The sequence below is a fragment of the Argopecten irradians genome, chromosome 14, assembly GCF_041381155.1.
Source record: "Argopecten irradians isolate NY chromosome 14, Ai_NY, whole genome shotgun sequence".
NCBI lineage: Eukaryota > Metazoa > Mollusca > Bivalvia > Pectinida > Pectinidae > Argopecten > Argopecten irradians.
Genome location: NC_091147.1, coordinates 24,455,174 through 24,479,184, shown reverse-complemented (window position 1 = coordinate 24,479,184; position 24,011 = coordinate 24,455,174). Strand labels below are relative to the sequence as shown.

Below are 24,011 nucleotides of genomic sequence, written 5' to 3'. Positions count from 1 at the left end.
AGAACTGACAGTCGTTTACAGGAAAATGATACATAAAAAAATTACAATATATATTAAAGAATTTAGTATGTGTCCGAAATGCGTTTTTCAAGAATCTTGAAATTTCGCTGGGCCGTTTACAGAGGTGAAATTGTGGGGACCGCAATGCACGCTGGGAAAGATTGGAAAACGACACAAATTGCGCTCACAAAATAATGACGTAACAATCGATATTTACTCACAAGGGAGTAATATGAAAACAACGGAATATATTGTTTATATAGCCATTGTGGTGTTACGTTATTGCGCTATTTCACATGTAAGCTAAACTTAATTGCACCAAAATACAGTTTATGCATAAAATCGTTCACTTTGTGATTAAAGTATCAAATTTGGTAAGCAATAACTATGACCTAATACATAGAACTGGACCCCAAGCGGATCTTGTTTCTGACGGCCATGGCGGCCATATTTCAAAATGGCCGAAATAAATATCGAAAGCTTATTATCTTAATACTAAATGATGAAGAATACCATTTTTTTCTATGCCTATATTTTTAAGGTTACTGAATGCAAAGATGAATGTTTGTTATTTTAATAATTTCGATATGTCTGTTCAAATTTTAATGTGTCTGAAATAAAATGTATATTGGACCTTTAATGTACATAGGAATGCTCAAATACACTTATTTGTTAAACATTAATAATGTTTTATATGGAGTTTAGTTACAATATGTTTGTATATGATAGGTATTAGTAGAAATAATTACCGGAAAATAAACAATGGCATGCTGGAAATGTATTGGACTTATTGCCTCTCTGTCGTCCTTGCTCCCCTACTGACATTATCACTCGTGGATCACCTCTTACGGTATTTCTCCTTCCTCCTCGACTCTCCAAAAGTTCCGATCATTAACGATCTCTACACCCCTTGATTATCTCATAGTAAATTGGAGGCAACATAACAGAACAGGCAATTTAGTCGTCATCAAAGGAACCGTAAAACGATACACTGTGGTTGACTTTGTGGCTTTGACGTTGGGCGTCGTTCTCTCTGTAGTTTTCAAGGGAAGTCGTTATAGGCCTGTGATATTGGTTAAGATGTTTTCCGCTTCGCTGCTTTAATTTTTCTATCAGAATGCTCCCCTTCAAGAGACGCAGCACAATGGATAATTTACAGCATCTCCCCTTCAAGAGACGCACCACAATGGACCCCTTGCAGTATCTTCCCTTCAAAAGCCGCATCGTAAAATAAGCGTTATCTATGTATAAATAATATGTTATTCATAATGTAACGTTAATACAGACTAGTTAATTTGTTAAAAGATAATGACTGCTCCCCAATGCTATATAATGAGTACTCCCTGAACCGGATGGAGTATACCGGATGTATTATTACACGTGGTCAATACACAGGGAAACAATTTGCTGTTTTGTCAAATCTAAATTATAACAATGATACCTAAGGCAAGAAAGCTACATGGTGTCAGAAGTGGGATAGAAAACACAAAAACATTGTAAGGTATCTTTGACTGTATGGTTATGAAAAAATTTCGAATTCGCACGGGAAAAGAAACAAACATATTTTCGTTAAAATAAACTACGAATCTATTGACTATATTAACCTGATTTAATCTTAATGTTATAACTGCAGAAGTAAGTAATGTTTTGTGGATTACCATATTAATTGTGGTTTCATTTTGTAACATATTGTTAAAATAAGTATTGTTTGGCTTCATTAGTATGTAGATTTTGTAGTGAGATTGGACTGAGTCGATCATAGATGACCAGCTACATGTAACCAGCAGTAGAACATTCGGCTATGTGTTCGGGTTTCCTAGGTTCAAATCCCGGTCTGTCCGCTACATTTCTCCTCTCCTGTTTCTAATGCATTAATGTCATTGTTTTTTAATTTCGTTGGGGTATGAAGAAACAAGATTTATTTCATAACCCGTTGAAATTAATTAATAGTAACATACATGAAATAATTTACCTTCCAGACTGCTTGATAAAATAAAATGCGTTTAAACGTAGGATTCCTTTGATTTTCCAAGGGATCACCCCAGATATTGTTTTTCCAAATCTCAATACACAACGTCAATGTTTCTATTGTGACGTCACGATTACGTCGGGTTTTCGTGCCATTCTCGGGTTTTTTATTTTGGTATGCAAAAAACGTATTGGCCAATCAGAAAGCCAGATTTGGTATGAAAAGAAAGAAAATTAAATATTTAGTTATTAATTATTTAACCACTATTCTCAATATATATATTTTGGGATTATCAAGTTGTAGATAAAAAAAAACCGGAAACTTTTAATAATTATATCTCTTTTTTCTTCTCAGATTTACCATTCCATAAAAAGTTATAGAGTTCTGTATTCATTTTTTTAAATAGGCTATCCATATTTGGCAATGTTATGAATAGGTGTGATTAAATTGAGATATCAGAAGATACTTGATAATATGTATTTTGCCAACAGGTGTGAGATTTCTTCTCTTCCAGGTATTTATCAAAGATTTAAGTTTAACTAATTTTTTATCATAGTTTAGTCTGGGGATTCTATGTAAATTAACACTAAAGTCTTTACCTAAAACTGTAAATTTTGTTATACCCCATTGCAAATTCCATTCTGGGAAATATATATAATCACTATATTTTTTACTACCAATCCACACAACTTTTGTTTTGCTTTTGTTTATTTTCATACCAGAGATTTTTGCAAAGTTATTAAGCTCGTTCACAGATTCCTTCAAAGATATTTTCCTACCGTCTAAAATAAGGGAAGTATCATCCGCATATTGGGAAAGAACTTATCTTTTTCTTATTCTTATTCTTTCTAATTCTAATCGCAAGTATTTCGACACATAAAATAAATATATAGGGAGCAATAGGGTCACCCTGACGACAGCCTCTTTTGACTTCAAAGAAGTTTGAAAGATTTCCACTTTGATTTATATAAGAAAGTGCATTAGAGTGCAAAACTTTTATCCATTTACAAATATCGGGACCAAATTTAAAAAAGAGAGAACCCTGTTAATAAATTTCCAACTAAAAGAATCAAAAGCCTTTTCAAAATCTATAATCAAAAGCATACCAGGTATATTTATATCTTCTGCAAATTCCATAATGTCATAGATCAATCTAGTATTTTCACCTATATACCTACCTGCAATAAAACCTGTCTGATCTCTACTTATCAATTTGTTTAGAAAAAATTTCAACCTACATGCAATTGAGCCAGATGCAATTTTATACACAATATTAAGCAATGAGATTGGTCTCCAGTTTTTTTTTTAAACTGTCTAGGTTTATCCCCCTTTGGTATACATGTTACAATTCCCTGCCTTTGAATTATAATAAAAATATAAACTATAATTAATAGACCTAACAATTAAGTGTCCTAATTTTCCCCAATAACATTTTAAAAATTCTGCAGTGAAGCCATCGGAACCAGGACTTTGTCATTCCTCATTTTCTTGAAAGTATTAGCAGCTTCCTCAATAGAAAAATTACCTCTAACAACATAGATTCTGTCTGATTTAGTTTTGGAACATCATTATCATTATTTAAAAAAGTATCAAGATCAATATCTTCAATTTCATTACTGTTACTGGCATATAAATTCTCATAAAATAATCTTACTTCATCTAAAATGTCTTCTTGTTTTGAAATTATTTCTCCATTATCTTTCTCTATAATTGGAATTATTTTTGAAGTATAGTTCCGATTTTCTAGGTTGAAAAATACTTGGTAGGTTTTTAACCTTCTCCAATCCATTTGGCTTTGGAACGTATGATATTACCCTTCAGTTTATGTTGCCTTATTTTTTCTAACTCTTTCTTTTTTTCATCTAATTTTTTAAAATTATGATTTTCTCTCTTGCCTCTAAATATCTAATAGACTCTATAAGAGTATCTTCTTCAATACGTGTTGTTTTTTCTTGAAGGATGAAAAAGATATTGTTTCCCTCTAATTTCAAGTAGGAATGTTTCTAAAAAAGAGTTGTTCATTAATTCGAAACTAAATATCACTATCAGAAATGTTCTCAAGAGAATCAATGTTATATGCTGGAATAGCATATTGTATTTTTACTTCTGAAATAAGCTTATTTATTGTGTCTAAGTATTCTCTATCATGCAAAAGCGAATTATTAAACTTCCATAAACCTTTACCCTTTTTAAAATCATTAAATCTAATTGATATATTTGGTGATGAATGATCTGTACGGTATCCAGTATCTATATTAGAGCTCTGTATATTGCCTTTCGTGTTTCCTGATACTAAAAAAAAGTCGTGCTTATTTTAACGGGTTAGATCTTCTCTATGTGTATCTTCTAGTGTCTGGATGATGTTGTCGGTATATAATTAAATTTAATTAATCCTAGTTCTTCAATTATCTCAATAATTTTATTTCTTGCTTCTGGGTTGTTTGTCTATCTATAACTTTGATCATAGTCTAGGTCTGGGTCTAAGACTAGATTATAGTCTCCACAAAAAATATGAAACTCATTATCAAAACTGAAAACAGCATCTAAAATTTTGTTGTAAAAATCAGGCGTGTCTGTATTCGGCCCATACACTGTAATTAAAGTTATTCATTTCCCACTAATAGATAAGTCTAGAGCTGTGGTATGATTGTCGTTTATGCGTACACACTCACGTGTGTAACCAAATACATAAACTACGACTTAAGACCCGATAAAAAAATCAAATGTAATTTTGCAAACGTCGGTTAAAGATGCTACACTGCCGACAGTGCATTAACAGAAAAATACATATAAACTGATTTGTTTTACTGCGCAATCAGTACCACATTCCATATAAGATTGTTTTCGGGTTACAATTAAGTATTTTGAATATGTTTTATTGCGCAAACCCTTCATCGATTGTAATAGTGTTCAGAAAACAATTTTGATTACTGAAAAAACCTATTATGCTGCTGATTTAATAAATAATAGAACATTCATCTTTGGTGTAGAAATTTGAATGACTTTGCAACAATTTATATTACTTTAGAAACGGAAAGTTTTCCTGTGATATTAGCAAACACTTTCGATATATCTTTTATTAGAATATTTGATTTGTCTTTTTCGTATTATCACATGTACAATGTACATAGTAAATGTCAATTTCCTTTGTTTATTAGCTATGATCTAGTCCTATTGATAGTTTTCCTAACACTGTCTGACTGACCGATATGGCTAGTTGTAAATAATTAACAATTGACAGGTTAATGACACTGACAGTCTTTAGGCGATGTGTAACACCTGCGGTTTGTGGTATTGTTGTAATTCCCCTTACAGGTGTGCAAACTAATTAGCTAGTGCACATCTTACAGCTCATAAACTCTGCTCTATAACCTATGACGAACATTCTTTAGCCATCACTGACGTTCATTGGTCCTTAAATCACACGCACGGGTTTTTTCGGCTGATAAGACTATTTTAAGAGGGTAGTCCTTATAATCTTACTGCAAATATATTCACGAATCCTTTTTATCGTCTGTATATTTGAGCCATGATCTAATGCCAGAAATGTTTACACATCCTTGTTTGTTTGTTTGTTGTGTTTCAATTGATTATAAAACGTCCTATAACATTTTGCGCTTTGAATTCCTGGGGTCCATATTTGCGGTTCAGTAAACGAAACTTATTATGGGGGATGTAATTCCGCCGAACACCGTTCTCTCTAAATGCAATATTCACAGATCAATTGAGATTTAATAGTGCATGTCAATTGTTACATGATTTTGCTTAAAACCGCTTGAGAGTGGTGCTATTTTTGATAGGCTACACAGAACAAAGTCCTACAACGGTACGATAAAGTAGCAATTATCAAGCTAGTGGTTTCAATTCGTAGGTTTTAGTTATCTGTTTGCGGATTTTAGTTCGCGAAAAATAAACTACCCAGAAGTGTGCCCGCTATTTAATATCCCGATTACTTTTTTTATTGATTCTGCTTGTTTAAATACTTTAATGCGATGAATATTCTGAGTAAGTGAAATGGATAAAAAATGTCAGGCACATCGTTGAAACGTCTGATTGATTTATCATCACGTTTAAAATAGAACAAGCTAAATGAAGAGTATTTATGTTGTCGTTTTTTGTGTTTTGACAGATTACCTTCCTTACGAGTTGATATCCACCGTGACGCCACTTTTTGTGAGCAAATATCATGTTGTTTTCTCAGAGAAGTATTACGTTGTATTTACAAATAAAAAAACAAGTAAAGTTTCAATCAATATATACCAACAAACCCTGTAAAGTACAAAGACGGGGCATATTTATTAAGGAATAGCAATGAACAACATGTGTGACTGTATTAATCGTACACCGGTATTCTGGACAACAGCGTAACATAAACAATATATATAGATTTATGTTTACATTACAAGGAACAATTATAGTAATACATGATACAATTGACAAAAAATAGTAGATGAGTTAAAGCTATTAATATAAATACATATGACATGTATGAAATTTACATGGTTATTAACGAATTAATTTAAAGCATTTATTAACATTTTGATACTGTAGAGACGATTTTAGAAGCACTGTCAACTTTCAGCACAAATTTGAAACATTGAAAATGATCAGTTTGGATAGAAATTTGCGCCATTCGTTGTTCAATATATAAAATACCCTTTTACAAAAAAAACCAAGTACATGAATACAAAGGCAAAAAAGCAATAGATAATTACGTTAACATTATCACAATGAACATTAAAGCACCTTATATTAGGCTATGATATTTCAATTTTGCTTGTAAAAAGCATTTTCATTGGCTCGAAATTTCTTTTATCAGCCTCTAGAGGAAAAAATGGCGTCGCCCTTTGTAACAACGCTTTTGATTGGCTGATTTAACGGCGTTATGATTTAGAAATAAGTAATTATTGACAAAAAACAGTCCCAAAATGAATTCGGAACTTTGGATATATTATCTTTAGTAAATTGAATTGTAAGGATAATTTGTTAAAGAGATATAACACAAAAATCTAAGTGTACTCTCATCATAAACCGCTAAGCGGTTTATTTAGAGTACACTGAATTTTTTGTGATATATCTCCATAAAATAAAAAAGGATATATTCGAGTTAATCCTTAAACAGTCTAAGCATATCAAACAATACATAGTATATGTAATGAAAAAGAAAACCCACCAAGTGTTATTAAATCCATTATCCCATACTCGCCATGCATGTTATTACAGTGAGTAACAGAAGAGCGGTCTGTAGCTTTGTATCATATGTTTCCGCACCACTAGACAACCTGTTCGTCTCATCAATCCAGTCTTCCACTACTGTCTCAAGGATGTTCAGTGGCATTGGTCCATTTTCCAAAATTGTGGAGTGGAATTCCTTAATGTCAAACAGTTTACCTACAAAAGCAATAAATTACGATACATTGGTTTCATGAACAGCCAGGGTCTTATAAGGACATGTCATATTTGTCGGTGGAGGAATGCCGGAGTATCCGGAGAAAAACCACCGACCAGCAGTCAGTACCTTGCAACTACCCCACATGGGATTCGTGACCCAGAGGTGGAGGGCTTGTTGTAATATGTCAGGACATCTTAACCACTCGGCCACCGCGGCCCCATATTTTATGTTACATAAATATAGGGTCGCAATAAAAACATCTTCTCTCGATTAACTTTCGCTACCCTCCCAGTTGCCGTATGCCGTATGCAGCCTTAACTTTGGCAAGTTCTGATTTTGACTTTTGACTTATTGCAAATTTATCTGAAATGATTACGCAAAACGTAGCAGAGCTGCAAGATTCGCTATGATTATGGAAGTGTATATTTTTTGTAATCATTATTCATCAAAATAAAAAACCTTTAAACGTCTAGAATTGAAACTCTCCTGGTTTGCATCGAGTTAATTTACCTAATTCAGTTTCAGATTTCTTTCTTAATTGGCGTATTTTAATTTCACCCATCTTGTACGCGCACGCTTGTCCTGGCCATGTTATGTAACGGTTGATTTCGTTTTCTATAAATCCAGGGCCAAATGCCGTGTGGTTGTGCATGTAATATCCAGCTTTCTGCTTTGTCCACCTAAAAGAGATATATATTTGATTATAGATGTATCCATTATAATAATCTAACAATTTAATAAAATGATATAAAATAAACTTTTAGACTTGTGATTGGTAAGATGATGGCGCTAATTCTATTTCTTAGCAAACCCGATAGATGTTTAAAAAAATATGGAACTGATAGCACAACTCGTGTCATTTATCAATTTTATCTCACAACTGAAGTCATTGCAGTCCGGTGGCATGTTTTGATGCTCCACCATTTTGGTTATATCAAGATATGGCTTATGTTGTACATGTATATATGTTATGTTTATGCAGCATGGCTGACATTGTAGTTACCATGTCTGCCATGTTACTCGTCATTTGATGGTCCACTTTTTTGGTTATATCAAGATATCACTTATGTTGTATATGTGTTTATGCAGCATGACTGATATGGTTGTTAGCATGTTTGATATGGTTGTTAGCATGACTGATATGGTTGTTAGCATGACTGATATGGTTGTTAGCATGTCTGTAATGTTACTCGTCATTTGATAGAAATGACATTTACTAGAATTTTTTATTCTCTGATGTTATTTATGTAGTATATCCAAAAACTTAGCTTCAGTCGTGCCCATTAGTCAGAGTAATGTAGACGTATCACATTTTTAATTTGTAAGACTTAGGTAGTAGGTTATGAATAGCTTAAAAAGTTATATGTAACATAGTACTCTAACAACTAAAAATTGTCCATTTCTTGTCATAATATACATAAAAATATAACATGAAATGATGAATATTTCCGGGTCGATATCTTGTTGACAAAAATAACACACACACAAAACCAAATTTCAGAGAGAATTAGATATACGTGTACTTTTTTAATTTGCAGGTTAGTGGATATACTTAAGTTATATGTTAAGGAGGTATACTAGAATCGGTTGTCCGTCTGTCTGTCCTTCCGTCTGTCTATAGACACAACTTTATCCGGCAAACTTCTCCTAAATTACTGGACAGATGTTGGTAAAATTTGTAACACCAAAACACAAAACCATGGGATAAAGGGAAGTTGAGTCAACTATATTGTTTTCTGTAATATCTCCTATAAATTTGTGCAGCGGGGGTATTAGTCGTCCTCACTGGCGACAGTTCTAGTTATCGAATGTTTTTTGTCAAAATGTGTTCGTTATTTACATTTTAACTTATATATATCAATCATAGTCTATTGACCACCTAACTCCCTATCCCAAAAACTGGATGTTTTGTTTAATATGACATCTGAATCGTCTAATTATAATATGATTTTATGTCTTAAGTAATTTTTTCTTGTTTAATGTGACATGTGAAGCAAATATTGACCAAATTACATTTTGTCCCAAAAATTGTGGTTTTGTTCGATAAAACATACCCAAAGTAGTGTATTCCTGTGTCAACAACCAGCCGACAGGCCCGCAACATCTCAGCACTGTACCTCCCCATTCTGTAAACAATAAATCAAACATTATAGTGTGTTCTCCTCGATAATCAAGACATTTGCGCGTCTTCAGCCCACACTGTCAGGCCTGTTGTTTCCGGACTACTTTTTATGACCCTCAGATAGAATATCTCTACTCTTTATTACACTATTTGAAAGAATTGCTCGGTTTAATGAGGTGATGATTTCTGAGAATGATCAGATTTGGGGAGTTAAATAGTCCACCATGCCTACTTACAGTTCATAGTCATCTTTATACAGGCCCATTTCTTCTCCAAGATATTCTGAATATAGTCCCCATCCCTGGAATATACAATAACATAATATATTATCATTCTAATATTCCGTATTATCTCAAGACTACTCTACCTTGTGTGTGTGGCGTTCCTGTGATAATGTGAAAAGATATTTTCCGAAGAAGTGTTGTTTTTAATGAACATGGCATATATAGATGTCAAATCAATGTTTATCACATAACTGGCCAGTCTAGCCATGTCATACTGCCATGTCATGAATATCGTACGATACATGTGTAATAACACTATTGTGACATCACAGGTAGTTTTGATAATCTTTATATGACGTCACATGATTGTCTCAGAAGACAGAAAAGTCACATCGAGCCGGATATCTTCTGTTTTATATAGAGATAAAAGTAAACAAAATCACGTTTGTTCTATTAATAAAAGTTATGTGATAAATATAATCTTACACTCGTGACTATGTAATATGAAATTAATCAAACTCGTCAAAATTCTCGAATTTTTCTTCAGCTGTTACTTATAGGCAGAATATAGTTGTATTTAGAGGATCCACGTTTTACAACCGATGAATCAAACTAAACTCGATAATTACATGTGTCGACTTACCTGTACATCACACTTAGCTCGAAATATACATGTGTCGACTTCCTCTACATCACAATTAGCTCGAAATATACATATGTCGACTTACCTGTACATCACACTTAGCTCGAAATATACATATGTCGACTTACCTGTACATCACACTTAGCTCGAGATATACATGTGTCAGCGTACCTCTACAATACAATTAGCTCAAATATCCATGTTGCGACTTACCTGATCATCACACTTAGCTCGAGATATGCATGTGTCAGCGTACCTCTACATCAAATTTAGCTAATTTAGCTAGAAATACACATGTGTCGACTTACCTGTACATCACAATTAGCTCGAAATATCCATGTTTCGACTTGCCTGTACATCACACTTAGCTCGAGATAAACATGTGTCGACTTACATCTACATCACACTTAGCTCGAGATAAACATGTGTCGACTTACCTCTACATAGGCGGAGAAGAAGGGTAAGAAGTACGGGACATCGTAGAAGCTGTATTCCGGGAATCGCCTATACTTAGGTAGATCTGCTGTCATTGAATAGCTATGCTGCCAAGAGTATGATAGACATAATTAGCTTCAACCTTTTACTTAAGCAAATGCAAAGCAAATGTTTAATATTTTGTCCTAAATATGGTAAAAAGTATATCAAAGCCAATCATAAAACAAGTATTTCCATTTGAAATTGTAGATAATCAAAGTGTATGGATGAATTCAATTTGGGAAAAAACCACCATGGGAAACGATCCAAAACTAATCAATTCGAAAGCAATGCTACTTGAATGTAAAATAATGGCATCACTTTTTTTCGAAAGGTCTCGAGCGGGACTTCAAGCATTTCGCGAATAATTGAATATCCGTATATTTAATTTAAAAAAATAACGGAAACGCATAAATTAAAAATAAATTAATTACTTATCGTCTAAAAACAATAATTCATAAAATAGTTGTACATATACCTGCAGATGGTGCCCTGGGTATGCCTCATGAAGACTAAGTGCCATGTAATCAAAGGTCGGACTGAGGGTGGAAAATGATTCAACATTGACATCTCATCACAACCTGACAGTACAGTTAAACCTGGTTTAGCGACCACCTCGGTATAAAGACTACCTGCTTAATGATATAACTTTCTCGGAGTCCCAAATTATCCATTCTCACATTTGAACTCTGTATGAAGAACACTTTGCCATTAGTACCATTTTCGCAGAAATTGAGCAACTCACAGTATATAACAATTACATACTAAATTATATTGATACAAGGGAGGCTAAAGTTGGTTCCGAGTTCAGAGTTCAGAGTTCCGTTTAAGCTTCGAGTTCCGTTTAAGGATTTTTTTTTTTTAAAGAAAATTTTAAAAAATAAGTTTATGTAATTTGAACATATTACAAATGGTCTCTGTTGTGTTTTGTCATGGACAATTTGTGACGGAGCTAGTTTAAATACGTTTCCAAATACATTTAACATGTAACATCTATTTCCATTGGTGTAAAACGGAACTCGGAACTGGTTCCGAGTTCCATTTTACATAATCGGAAATATATGTTATTTTGAAACGTATTTAAACTAGCTCTAGCACAAATTATCTATGACAAAACACAACAGAGAACATTTGTAATATGTTCAAATTAAAATTTTATTTTCAAATACAAAATCCTTAAACGGAACTCGAAATCAGCCTCCCTTGACACAATACATAAGTACATACTTACTTTTCTCTTGGTCTGTAAAGATTAATTAAAAATCTTCCCGGATTAATCTCCGTTGCTAATGCATAAGCACCTCCGGTACCATCAAATGTTGATCTCACCACTCTAAAAAACAAAAAGACAATGTAAGCACTTATTTAATAAAAACTAACAAATGTTATCAAATGTATCAATTTAAATTTTTCTCGATCTCTACAGATAATATCTTTTTGATAGAAAACAAGAGCAATATCTTGAACGATATACATTGCTTGTTTTAATGTTTAAAAGTATTTCATTTTGCTTCACGACAACACCACCTCCCCACCCATCCCCCTCCCCTCCAAAAAAAGTTGCGATTTTTATGTCAAATATCAACAACATGTAGCATTCCCCCTTAATTACCGTATTTGTATGTGCAAGTGAATCCTAAAAACGGACCCAACGCCACCGAAAACAAACTATTATAAGTCACGGGATGAGGTTTGCCAAAGCGTGATCTAACAGTCACGTCTTTGATAAGGGTAAGCAGGGAAAACCTAGAGAACTGAGGACCGAGTAAACAGTTTAATAGGCTTCCCTGCTACCTAAGGTCAAGGTAGATGTCGGAATTAAAAACCGTCATCTACCTTTCTCTAAAATCATACTATAGCACACTGTATCGATAAACTTGATTGGGACGTAAATGAGTAGATTACTGCGCGCATTTCTGGCGCGTGAAACAGTGCTACTGGTGCACAATTGACAATGAGACAAAAAATTGAATGTGATTTTTTATGAAAAGAAAATGCTTTATAAATATGCTTTAAAGCAGTCAGGTAATAAATCAAAATTGATTAGTTTTTTAACATGTGTTGTTTGTTATGTTTTAAATGCTGTATCAGATTTTGTTGAGGGCGTGAAGCTGGGGCAGAAGAGAGAAAAAAAAAAAAAAAAAAAACACCGCTCAGAGACCTTATACAACCGACCACAGAATCAAATCGTAATCTCAATGTCCTTAGCTTCGAGATTAATGTAGTATTCATAGCAGAATGGCAGAAACATAATTGTTGGCCACCTTCTTACTTAAAAAAATAACGATACAGCCAGACCTGCTTTCAGCTGTGTACAAAGATCATCCGCTAATAATACCACATTGTCAGGGTCCCTATTCCGTCTTTGGTCATTACATAGTTATCTCCCTTGCGAGTATATATCGACAGTTACGTCATTCTTTTGTGAGCGCAATTCACGTCATTTTCTTCGAATAGTATGACGCTACGCTCGCAAACATATGACGTCACAATCAATACCTTCCCGCAAAGGGCAAATAACTCTGTAATATGCAAATAAAGAATTGGTCAATAACCATATTTGTCCCATGTACACAATGTATAAAGATCATATATCTATATATTGGCCTTAAATTAAGTGAATTGTGTGTTTTTATAGGCAGGTACTTATATTCTTCACCTTACAGGCATCACTTACTCCATTTCCACGTTAGGAATGTTGTTAAAATATTTAGGCAGTAATGGTTTGATTCTCTGATCTATTAGTTCCGTGTAGGCTTCAATAATTTTGTCCTTGTGAAAATAAAACAGATTAGGAATAACATCCAAATATACAAATATCATATTATCAAGTTGAAAGGTCATGTAAACATTTAGCTTTCATGTCATAAGGCTTATTCGACAGGTGCTTCATCCTCCAAATTTGACTATGATTATTTTTTTCACTACCAACAAATGGAATTTGAATCCGTTACGAAGTTACAAGCTACTGCGTTTAGATATATTAAAGTACAATTCAAATCCGTATCAAACATCATTCAATAACCTAGGGTTATTAGATTGAATATATGATCGTTGTAATAATTTTGACTGAAATAGATAATGTTTTGAGTAGATATAATATTTTCATAATATTTATGAAACATATGAAATATTTTCATAATATCATTATGAAACATATGAAATAAGGAATACTGTGTTCAAAGGAATATTATTGATAATGGGGCATTAATGATCCTTTCAAAAAACAGGGCAACTCATCCCATTACCACGGAGAATTGTGTTACGGTTACAAATGTACGTTATTCATAAAGTTCATCAGATATGGTACCCTCTTGCCAATTTTTGTACATGTAAATACCAGTATCAGTGTCTTTATTCATTAATCTCAACTAATATTTCCATTTTACATGTGTATCATCACAGAGAAGGGAAAAGTATGTAGATTGAGTTTATGATTGAGTATTATTCGAACCTTAATCCAAGAGCAAATCTTATGAGATTACATGTAAGTCCCTGAATAACTCACAGCGTCATTAATGATGAACCTGGAATCGCTCCCAATACTGTTCAAAAAGTCTGCCACTGAACCGTTAAAAGAGAGCCTTTTTAAAATCTGTAATTAAAATGTGATAACTGAATTCATTTCACGTAAATTGTAGGGAAAAATTCATCCAGCGTATATCATATAGCCCTGTATATGATAACATAAAGCAATCTTTAATTAAAAAAAAAAAAAAAAAAAAAAAAGAAAAAAAAAAACACGTACATGTAATGCGTTCCCCGGACATATAAAGTGTCTGTGACACTCTTGTGACAACAATACGCGAATTTCTAAAAATATAAAGTACACTTTATGACACAAGTCGTTCATTTATTATTTTTATCTTAAAATTTGAACGTGTTGGCACTAAAAATTCCTTTGATCAATTTCGTTCACAGTAGAATCAGATAAGAAAAGTGGAAATATTTCCTTTTAAAGTTTAGAATCATTCATCAAGCATACACACTATTGTGATATGACTTAAGTGTAATAATATTTTTTAAAGTTTTACATCATCTTAATGTTACATATATGGCGAGCCGTACCTTTTGCATATTACCGTATATCCGGCTGACCTCCTGTAGCCCCACCTGGTGGACATTTTCTGGAGTCACGTCGAGGGAGGTGTGCCATTTTAGACAGGCCTGGTAGTAACTGGCCCCATTACGTAGTGACTTTACACCTATATCCGGTCTGGTATGTTGTAGATAAGTCTAGTATAGAAATAAGACATACGATTGAATATGTAGTACTATATATTAACATTATATTGTTGACTTTTAACCCTGATGACACATATAGAATGAATAGTCAATATACTATTTCTATCAGAGTTGTCGGCCCTTTATTTTACCATGGTAAATAAGGGACCGCAATGAGATATGGACTAATTCCTTATATATAATTTGTAGAAAAGTATCAGAAAGGTATGCAAAATATAAAAAAATATTGTACAATATTCATTTAAATTTTCCACCCAACTTCTGTTACAGTGACTGAATCGTTGTATTAGCGGAAGTTAACTAATGAATTCATTGACCATTACCGTCTAAATTATTTACGCTGGAAAGTAACATAAAGCATTTTCTTTACGATTTTTTTCTCGCACAGTAATGATTCATGCATTTGTTATGCGATAAACTACCCAAAATAGACTAAATGATTTTTGTTGTCTTAAAAACATTGGACATTAATCATACAAATTGTTAATGTTGTACAGGTGAACTTACATTTTCTATGTATTCTTTTAGTCGTCTAAACGAATCAAGAACTATTTTAATTCCCTCAAGTCCTCGTTCTCTTAATGACTGCCTTAAAATATAAATCAAATATCTTGAGATAGTGATAGTAACCCCTGTAATATAAAGACTTTAAAAAGGAATATGTACACGGAATTGAGGTGTCTGTAACTATCAGTGACTTTATGGGTAATAAATATAACAAGTTGGTATTACGATCAATTAAAAAAAAATGGTATTATGATAATGAAGCAAGTTGACATCAATTATCAAAAAAGACTGGAGATGTAACGGAAACAAAGTGAACTATACTGAAATAAAAAGTACATATTATACAGGCAAGCATTCATTTATATTTTGTAAATGTAACAATGCTATTTTTGGTTTCAAGTCTTATATATTGTGTGCTGATTTTGTTGTATCCCTTTTTCATTGAGACACGGAGATCTTTCAAACTGCTTTTACATGATGATCAATTTCAGCAATATCATGTTCCATGTAACTTATATCTTTTAATACAGCTTACTTGTCTTTTTCAGGAATTATAGATTCCTCCAGCGATTTGTTGAAAGGTCTATTGAAGTTTGATTCGATGACATCAACAAACATTTCTTGGATTTGTCCTGGCACAGTAAGCTGCAATGTAACGCAATTCTCAATAGAATGTCACTTATAGCAATGTTACTTGGAAAGCTAGATGTTTCCAAATTATCTTATTTTGTTTTTAAATTTTCAGTTAATAATGTTCCTTCCAAATTTTCGCATTACACGTGTATACGCTAAGCGACATACATTGTACTGTTTAGTGATGAAATTCCGCGGATGATTTATTTTCGATGCATTCGTGTTCACAGATTCTCAACAAAATATACCCAATAAAAACGGTATTTCACTTATACACGAATGATAGATGAACAATGTGAACCGCGAAAATGCACTTACGCTAATATGTTCCTTATAGGAAACCGCGTAATTTTGATCCTACGAATTTAAAGCATTATACCGTATGCATGTGATTCACTCATGTTAATGATAGCATTCGAAAATGATATCTTGAAATGTATGTGCTATTGAAGTGGATACATACTATAGAAACTTGATGATATGTCAAATTCAGACGTATAGCTTCATTCATTCTCGAGATTATTTCGTCAACCTGTTAAAAAACAATAAAATGCATATTAACTGTAATATGCAATGCATATTAACTGTAATATGCAATTAATTAGGACTTACACAAGGTAAACATCAATTCTACCAGTTGGCCTTTGACTTCTCAAATTATCATCAGACAAGAAAAGTGTCTTCATTCAAAATAAATGAAAGGGCGTACAAGTCCAAAATTGATACCAATCTTTTGCTGCTTATGTCAGAATGCTGCATCATAATACCGCAGCTGGGGTAACTCTAATTGATTCTAAAATAACTCCAGCTATCAAAGATCCGATATTAAATAAAAAGTTGAAATACATACTCAATGTGTGTTTTTTTAAAGAATAAGTTAATTGTTTTTTTCTGTTTCTCAAAAAAAAAAAAAAAAAAAAACAAAAAAAAAAAAAAAACAGGCAACCGTTCTGTATTACAAGTTTAGATATTAAAACATTATTATTATATCTTATTTCATTTAACAAATAAAAACGAAATATTGTTTCTCTGTCTTACAAGTTTTGGCATGTTGTGCATTCTGACGATATAGTTTTCAAAGTCTCCTCTGGTGTTTGTCTTCGCCTTCTCAACTGGAGTAAATAAGTGAATACCCTCTAAAAAGTTAAGAGGACTCAGCGCATATCTGAAAATAAAACATTAACAATGAGGACGTATATTTTGCGACGTCATTATTTTGTGAGTTAAAACGTCATAGTTTTAAGCTGATTATGATGAAATAATGTTTGTTTGTTTTTGATATATTAACGTCCTATTAACAGCTATGGTCATGTAAGGATGGCCTCCCATGTATGTGGTGTATTGCGTGTATTTTGTGTGAGGTCCGTGTTGTGGGAGACTACGGTATATTCATGTTGTGTCTTCTTGTATAGTGGAACTGTTGCCCTTTTTATAGAAATAAGGATGTGGCAATTAATGCCTTCCCACAAAAACAGATAATTCTGTAATATGCAAAGACGGAATACTGTTGATAATTGTATCTTTGTTGACATAACTATTAATTGCAATTTAATCCCATTTTCTGCAAAGAAAAAAAAACGTAGAAAACAAACAGGCTCATCCTATTGTGACGTGACGTTCCCCGCCCATTTTGACCCCTATGGCGACACATTTTTTCCCCTTGTCAAACCCATCTTTTTATTTATACGTAATGTATTAACCATAATCATAAATCCGGTATTAAGAAGATGTAATTAATTAATACTTTTGGGTATTGAGTCTCATTATTGCCCCTGCTTCTTTGAAGACGATCCTCATAAAGCCACAAAGTTAATAATCAGGTATTCGATTAATCTGCTCTAATTTTGAAAATATCTCTGGTCTGTACAGCTGACATCGATTGCGTCATCACGATACGAATAAATGGTTAAGCACGTGACGACCGACCTTGATCGTTTCTGTGTTTTTTTCCTGACAAGTGGGACTAAGTCTCGTACTATCTGAAACTTGATAACGTTTGTGCGGGACTATTGTTCCTATTGGTGATGAAATGACGTTAAGAGGTGAAATTAAAGATTTACGTTCCATTACCACTGGAGAAACCAATCCCGCACAAACTATATTGGCTATCATGTGGTACGTGAATAAGTCCCATTCCTTGACATTTTGTCAAAAAAAATTTTTCTTTGGTGGAATAAATTCCATATAATTCCATTTTATTTAATTTTGCAGTACGTCTTTAACTATAGACGCTCATACAAATGAATTTATTTTATATGATTTTAACTGATATTTCTGATATTATTGTAATAATATGCTTGTTAGTGGACACCGAGTGGTCGGTAAATTGTGTATTTTTCGCATCGCTGAGGAAATCAGCGATTTTATTCTTACAACACAAAAAAGACATTTAGTGATTTTACTTGTAAGAAGAAATTAAAGTTCTAAAGTGAAGTAAGAAATTGGTGAAAATTCGTAATGAACCAATATAAGTCTTAAGAAAATGTTGCAGGAGCTACTTACGTGGCCCATTTATAACCACTCAGAAAAGTTGTTAGAGTATCATTGAAGATATCGTATTCCAGCTGTTTGGATTTACTGAGTGTGCTTTTATCTATTACAGATAGCATTGATGTAAACAGTTTAACTTCGTTCTGAAATACATGAAGCAAAAAGATATCCCTTTGGATTAATGATGATGAAAGCAAATGAAGTGTAGTTGAAAATGTGCAACTTAGAACAACGTTTATTAACTAATGATACCATCAAACTGATTATAAACCGAATAAAATTAAAAAAGAACTTACTTAACCAATTATTTTACACACTGACAAATTAACTTGCACACGGATTAAATATCTTGCACATTAATCAATTATCTTGCACATTGGTTAATTATCTTGTACATTGATCAATTATATTGCACATTGATTAATTATCTTGCACATTGATCAATTATCTTGCACATTGATCAATTATCTTGCACATTGATCAATTATCTTGCACATTGATCAATTATCTTGCACATTGATCAATTGAACATTGTAATACAGTACTCAGACATATTGTATAGCGTCCACGTAACGGCAGCGGAATGCAGTCAACCATGGGTCTTAGATGATGATTGTATAAAAACCAATTTAGCAATTGACCAATCGCCAGAAAAGATGTATAGCATCATGCCTCGTTCTCTCAATGGCTCGTTTAAACATTCAGTTACGTAGCAAATATTACAATACAAAATGCAATGATAAGTACGGTACATGTACTCGAACAGTTTGATTGACAGCTGGCGATCAGTCAATTGAATATAGAAATAGAATACATAAAGATATACCCTTTTTCTCTCGATAACAGAAAGGTTCATCGACTGTGTGACGTCATTGTATTTATATTCGCCTTGGTACGTAGAATATTCTGGAGAGAACCTCATACGCATGTCCCAGAAATTACGAAGGATGAGATCAAATGTTTGGTCATCAGCTACAACAGGAATGATAAAATATCAACAACCGGAGAGGAAAAGACGCATAAAGTAACACTTGAACGTAGGTGTTGTAAGAGTTTAGAGAAAAGTAACAGAAAAGAAATATCCATACTATTAACAGCCGTGGCCGAGTGGTTAATATGTCCCAACATATTACCACAAGCCCTCCACCTCTGGGATGCGGGTTCGAATCCCATGTCGGGCAGTTGCCAGGTACTGACCGCTGGCCGGTGGTTTTTCTCCGGGTACTTCGGCTTTCCTCCACCAACAAAACCTGGCATGCTTCAGTGATATAGCACTATAAAAAGGGAAACAGTGCCACTATACAAGAAGACACAACATGAATATACCGCAGTCTCCCAAAACACGCACCTTGCACAACATACACGCTAGACAACTCATACACGGGAGGCCGTCCTTACATGACCTTGGCTGATAATAGGACGTTAAACTAAACAAACCAAAAAAATTAACAGCCAGGGTTATTTAAGGATGTGCTGGGTTTGTTTGTTGAGGGAAATCGGATTACTCGGAGAAAAACCACTGATCAACGGTTATTGCATAGCAACTGATGTGCATGGGTTCGAATTCGCAATTCAAGGTGAAGGGCTTGTGGTAATATATCTGGACATCTTAATCACTTAGCCACCGCCGATCCAACATGGCAGAGTGGTGGGTTCAGAGAACAATCTTATTTAAATGCGTTTTAACTTTCGAATGGGGTTTCCGTAAGTGTGTGTAATATTGGAGGTAAATGGTGAAAATACATAGTTTTACCGACCATTCCCATGGTGATTGTTGCTTCCTGTAGATCTATAGGAACATAGATTCTAGCCAATTTTAGTGGGATTGACAATATAAGTTATTTCAAGTCATTAATTGTGACGTAGTTGACATCATCAGCGGCTTTGGAATGTTAACATTCCGCGGTCAACGTATTCTACATGTTATGTTATGTAAGAATTTGTTTCTGTGCATATCAGGAACAGATACAATTCTTTTTAATGACAATTAAAGTATATAGCGACAGAATATCACTTTGAACCGAATGCGTAAGGGATGCTATATCACGCCGGCTGATACCAATTTGTGGAAGTTTGGAATATATTGCATACCAGTATAGGTAAAGTATGATATATGGTGCACAGAAATATAATTCATCGCGACAATCTTCGTTCTTTATAAAGCTGATATTACTAAAAAGAAACATTTCCTGAGTTCATTTGATAGTAAGATCAATTCTATTCTATATTATTTACATCTAGATTAGAAAATAGAGAATCTTACATGAGTAACTATATGATATGAAATTTATCAAACGAGTTCAGTAATTTGAAATGTCACGAGCCTTTAGGCGAGTCGCATATCAGATTATCTAACGAGTTTGATCAATTTCAAATCACATAGTCACGAGGGTAAGATTCTATTTATCATATAACTTTTATTTATAGAAATACAATTAAACTTTACTTTTCACCTTTGTGTAAAACAGTAGAAATCCGGCTCAGATGTGACGTTTTCGTCTACTGAGTCAATCATGTAAGTTCATAAAAATTATAAAGATTATGACGTCAAAACTACCTGTGCCGTCACAATAGTGTTATTACACATGTGTCTTACGATATTTATGACATGGTCGTATGATATTGCTAGACTGGCCAGCTATATGATAAAAATACATTATACACAGTCTTGGCATGTAATACACAATAATAAAATTTAGAGTACATGTACATTCTGACACATGTTTTCCCATTTTATAGTGTGTGTTTTATGGTTGATGAGATTTTATCCTTGTGTCGTTTATTGCACAAACATCTTTAACCATTAAACAATTCATGCTGACAATCCTCGCATTATGAGATACGACGACGGAATACAGAGCAATACAGCAATATAGCGCATTATGAGATAATAGTCTGCGAATCTCTGGCATCTATACTAAAATATATCCCATAGGAGGACAATTTAAAGTTTATATTTATATTATTAACACATTTAGGGGGCTCTGGCTAAACTTATTTCAGTAAGGACATGAAAACCGTTCATCAATGACAATATACTACACAAGATGGAACAGCCATTTTGTCGCTGATAAGTTGACGTTACCATGTCAACAGTCATAACGTTTCAGATGTCATTCATATCCCTAAAGTCTTTATTTGGATTTGTTAGTTTATATAGTAGAAGTGGTAAGTGAATGTAATTATCATTTAATATTTTTGCACATGTATTAGTTTTATATTACGTTATTTCAGAAATATAATGAAAATTGAAGTTCCAATTTATATAACGAACCTAATTTAATGAGCATGTGATTGTATATGTAACCCTACGTCATTAACAAGTCAGCAGTAAAAAGTACACAAACCTTCAGCGGTGATGATAGACACACACAAGGCATATATCAACAGCCACATCTGTGGAACAGAAGCAAAGTATGATTGTTATATCTGTCGTCTTTCGCATCAAGTATGTCATTTGTTTGTTATTGTTAATTATATTCTAAACATGCTAAACTGATTGGTGTATAAGTTGTAACAACTTTCTTTCGCTGTTACTAAATGTCGTTATTTAATTCTATCTCAAGACAAGATGAAGTGAAGATTAGCATTCGCAAATTAAAACAAAGCAATTTTTATATCAATAAAGATGAGTTCGATACTAATTTGCAGAGATTTATGTTAACTTCTTTACTTGAATAGCAAAATTTGCGAATTTCTCGAAAGCAAATAAAACTCAAAAGAAAGGTGGCTTATAGTAATAAAACAGCGTTTTAAAACACAACAAAACACTAATAAACATTTTGAATCGTGATCATATTATAGTGTTAAAGATATAAGATACAGTTGCATATTGAAAACACCATTAATTAATTTAGACAAGAAAACAAATGCAACACAAGGAGCTCTTATTCGGAAAAGAAGTATATAACACACATGTGCAAACCAAGGGAATCTTGAAAGTTATTTATAGTAACGACGCAGGCTTCATCAATATACATGTACATGTACCACAATGACTCAATCCTACCTTTGTAGAACGGATAATCATTCCTTTGAATCCCGTAAAATAGATTTTTATAATTGGTCTGTTTTGGCATCCATGGTGTTGTAGAACAGAATAACGAAGTATAAAACACTCGAGAATCCTAGTAATGTTGGTAGGTAGAATCTCCAGTTATTGTTGTTGTTATGTATATACTGTTCTGGCTGACTCCTGCGCCCCTCCAATGTATGACGATAACCGTATGCCCCCGCCAGGAAAGCCTCCCTTCAGAACATACCAGCAACTTGAGTGTGTTTTACATTGACGTGCTCCGCAACACGGCATTTGATTATGCCTTACTACAGAATTTCAAAACTAATGTAAACTTTTACTGGGTGTAGTTTGTTTACATTCCCCTACCTACCTGTCATAGAAACTGTTACGACACTTTAATATGCCATAATTATGTGTTATTTCTATGAATCTTTCTATTAAAGTCATCAGTATTTTTTTAATTTTTTTTTTCATGTTAAGGCATATTTGCAACCGAATATATATAAGAAGCAAATAAATGACTAATAGGTATTGTTTGCTAAATATAGCTATTTCTTATGACAAATTCAAGCAGTGTAAAACAAAACTATATAAGCACCAGTGTGGGATTTTTTTCTCCATAAAATGTTATTTTTTGCATATCTAAACAGGAAATGTGAGACATTATATTCTGATGAATGGCCTGATACAATGAATACTTGTCTCTGAAAAAATAACAACTAATGTTTGATATGTAAACCTGTCAATACATAAGTGCGTTATGCTATGCCCTAACTACAGAAGTTGAGTCACTATATTAATTTGTTCCTTTAGTAAAAGGCATACACGTACTTGTAAGTGTGGTTTCTTCCATCCATGTGGCACCCAGACCAAATCCGTCAGAAAGCGACATTATGCCACACATAATGTATCCTAAATAATTAAAAAGGTGCTTCACACAATTTCACATATGAGAAGTGAACGTGCTCCGCAACACGGCATTTGATTATGCCTTACTACAGAATTTCAAAACTAATGTAAACTTTTACTGGGTGTAGTTTGTTTACATTCCCCTACCTACCTGTCATAGAAACTGTTACGACACTTTAATATGCCATAATTATGTGTTATTTCTATGAATCTTTCTATTAAAGTCATCAGTATTTTTTTAATTTTTTTTTTTCATGTTAAGGCATATTTGCAACCGAATATATATAAGAAGCAAATAAATGACTAATAGGTATTGTTTGCTAAATATAGCTATTTCTTATGACAAATTCAAGCAGTGTAAAACAAAACTATATAAGCACCAGTG

The 24,011-nt window shown here is 33.3% G+C and overlaps 1 protein-coding gene across 1 annotated transcript; it reads right to left on the bottom strand.

The window, feature by feature from the left end:
• Positions 1 to 6,226: 6,226 nt before the first annotated feature.
• On the bottom strand, positions 6,227 to 23,674 carry LOC138306900 (uncharacterized). The gene is made up of 19 exons (XM_069247453.1): positions 23,549 to 23,674; positions 22,709 to 22,948; positions 22,047 to 22,095; positions 19,526 to 19,671; positions 18,712 to 18,842; positions 17,248 to 17,374; positions 16,673 to 16,741; positions 16,112 to 16,221; positions 15,577 to 15,658; positions 14,893 to 15,060; positions 14,333 to 14,419; positions 13,502 to 13,596; positions 12,056 to 12,157; positions 11,303 to 11,363; positions 10,788 to 10,892; positions 9,720 to 9,784; positions 9,416 to 9,487; positions 7,872 to 8,041; positions 6,227 to 7,360 (listed from the first exon to the last, which is right to left on the bottom strand). The coding sequence occupies exons 2-19, from the start codon at positions 22,727 to 22,729 to the stop codon at positions 7,161 to 7,163; spliced, it is 1,860 nt and encodes a 619-aa protein (XP_069103554.1). The 5' UTR covers positions 22,730 to 22,948; positions 23,549 to 23,674; the 3' UTR covers positions 6,227 to 7,160.
• Positions 23,675 to 24,011: the final 337 nt, after the last annotated feature.

Coding starts and splice junctions, on each gene's coding strand:
- LOC138306900 (XM_069247453.1), bottom strand. CDS start 22,729: ATGATTATCCGTTCTACAAAG. Junction 17,375..18,711: donor AGTGGTTATAAATGGGCCAC/GTAAGTAGCTCC, acceptor TTTTATTTTCAG/ATATGCGCTGAGTCCTCTTA. Junction 8,042..9,415: donor ACAGGAATACACTACTTTGG/GTATGTTTTATC, acceptor TATCTCTTTTAG/GTGGACAAAGCAGAAAGCTG.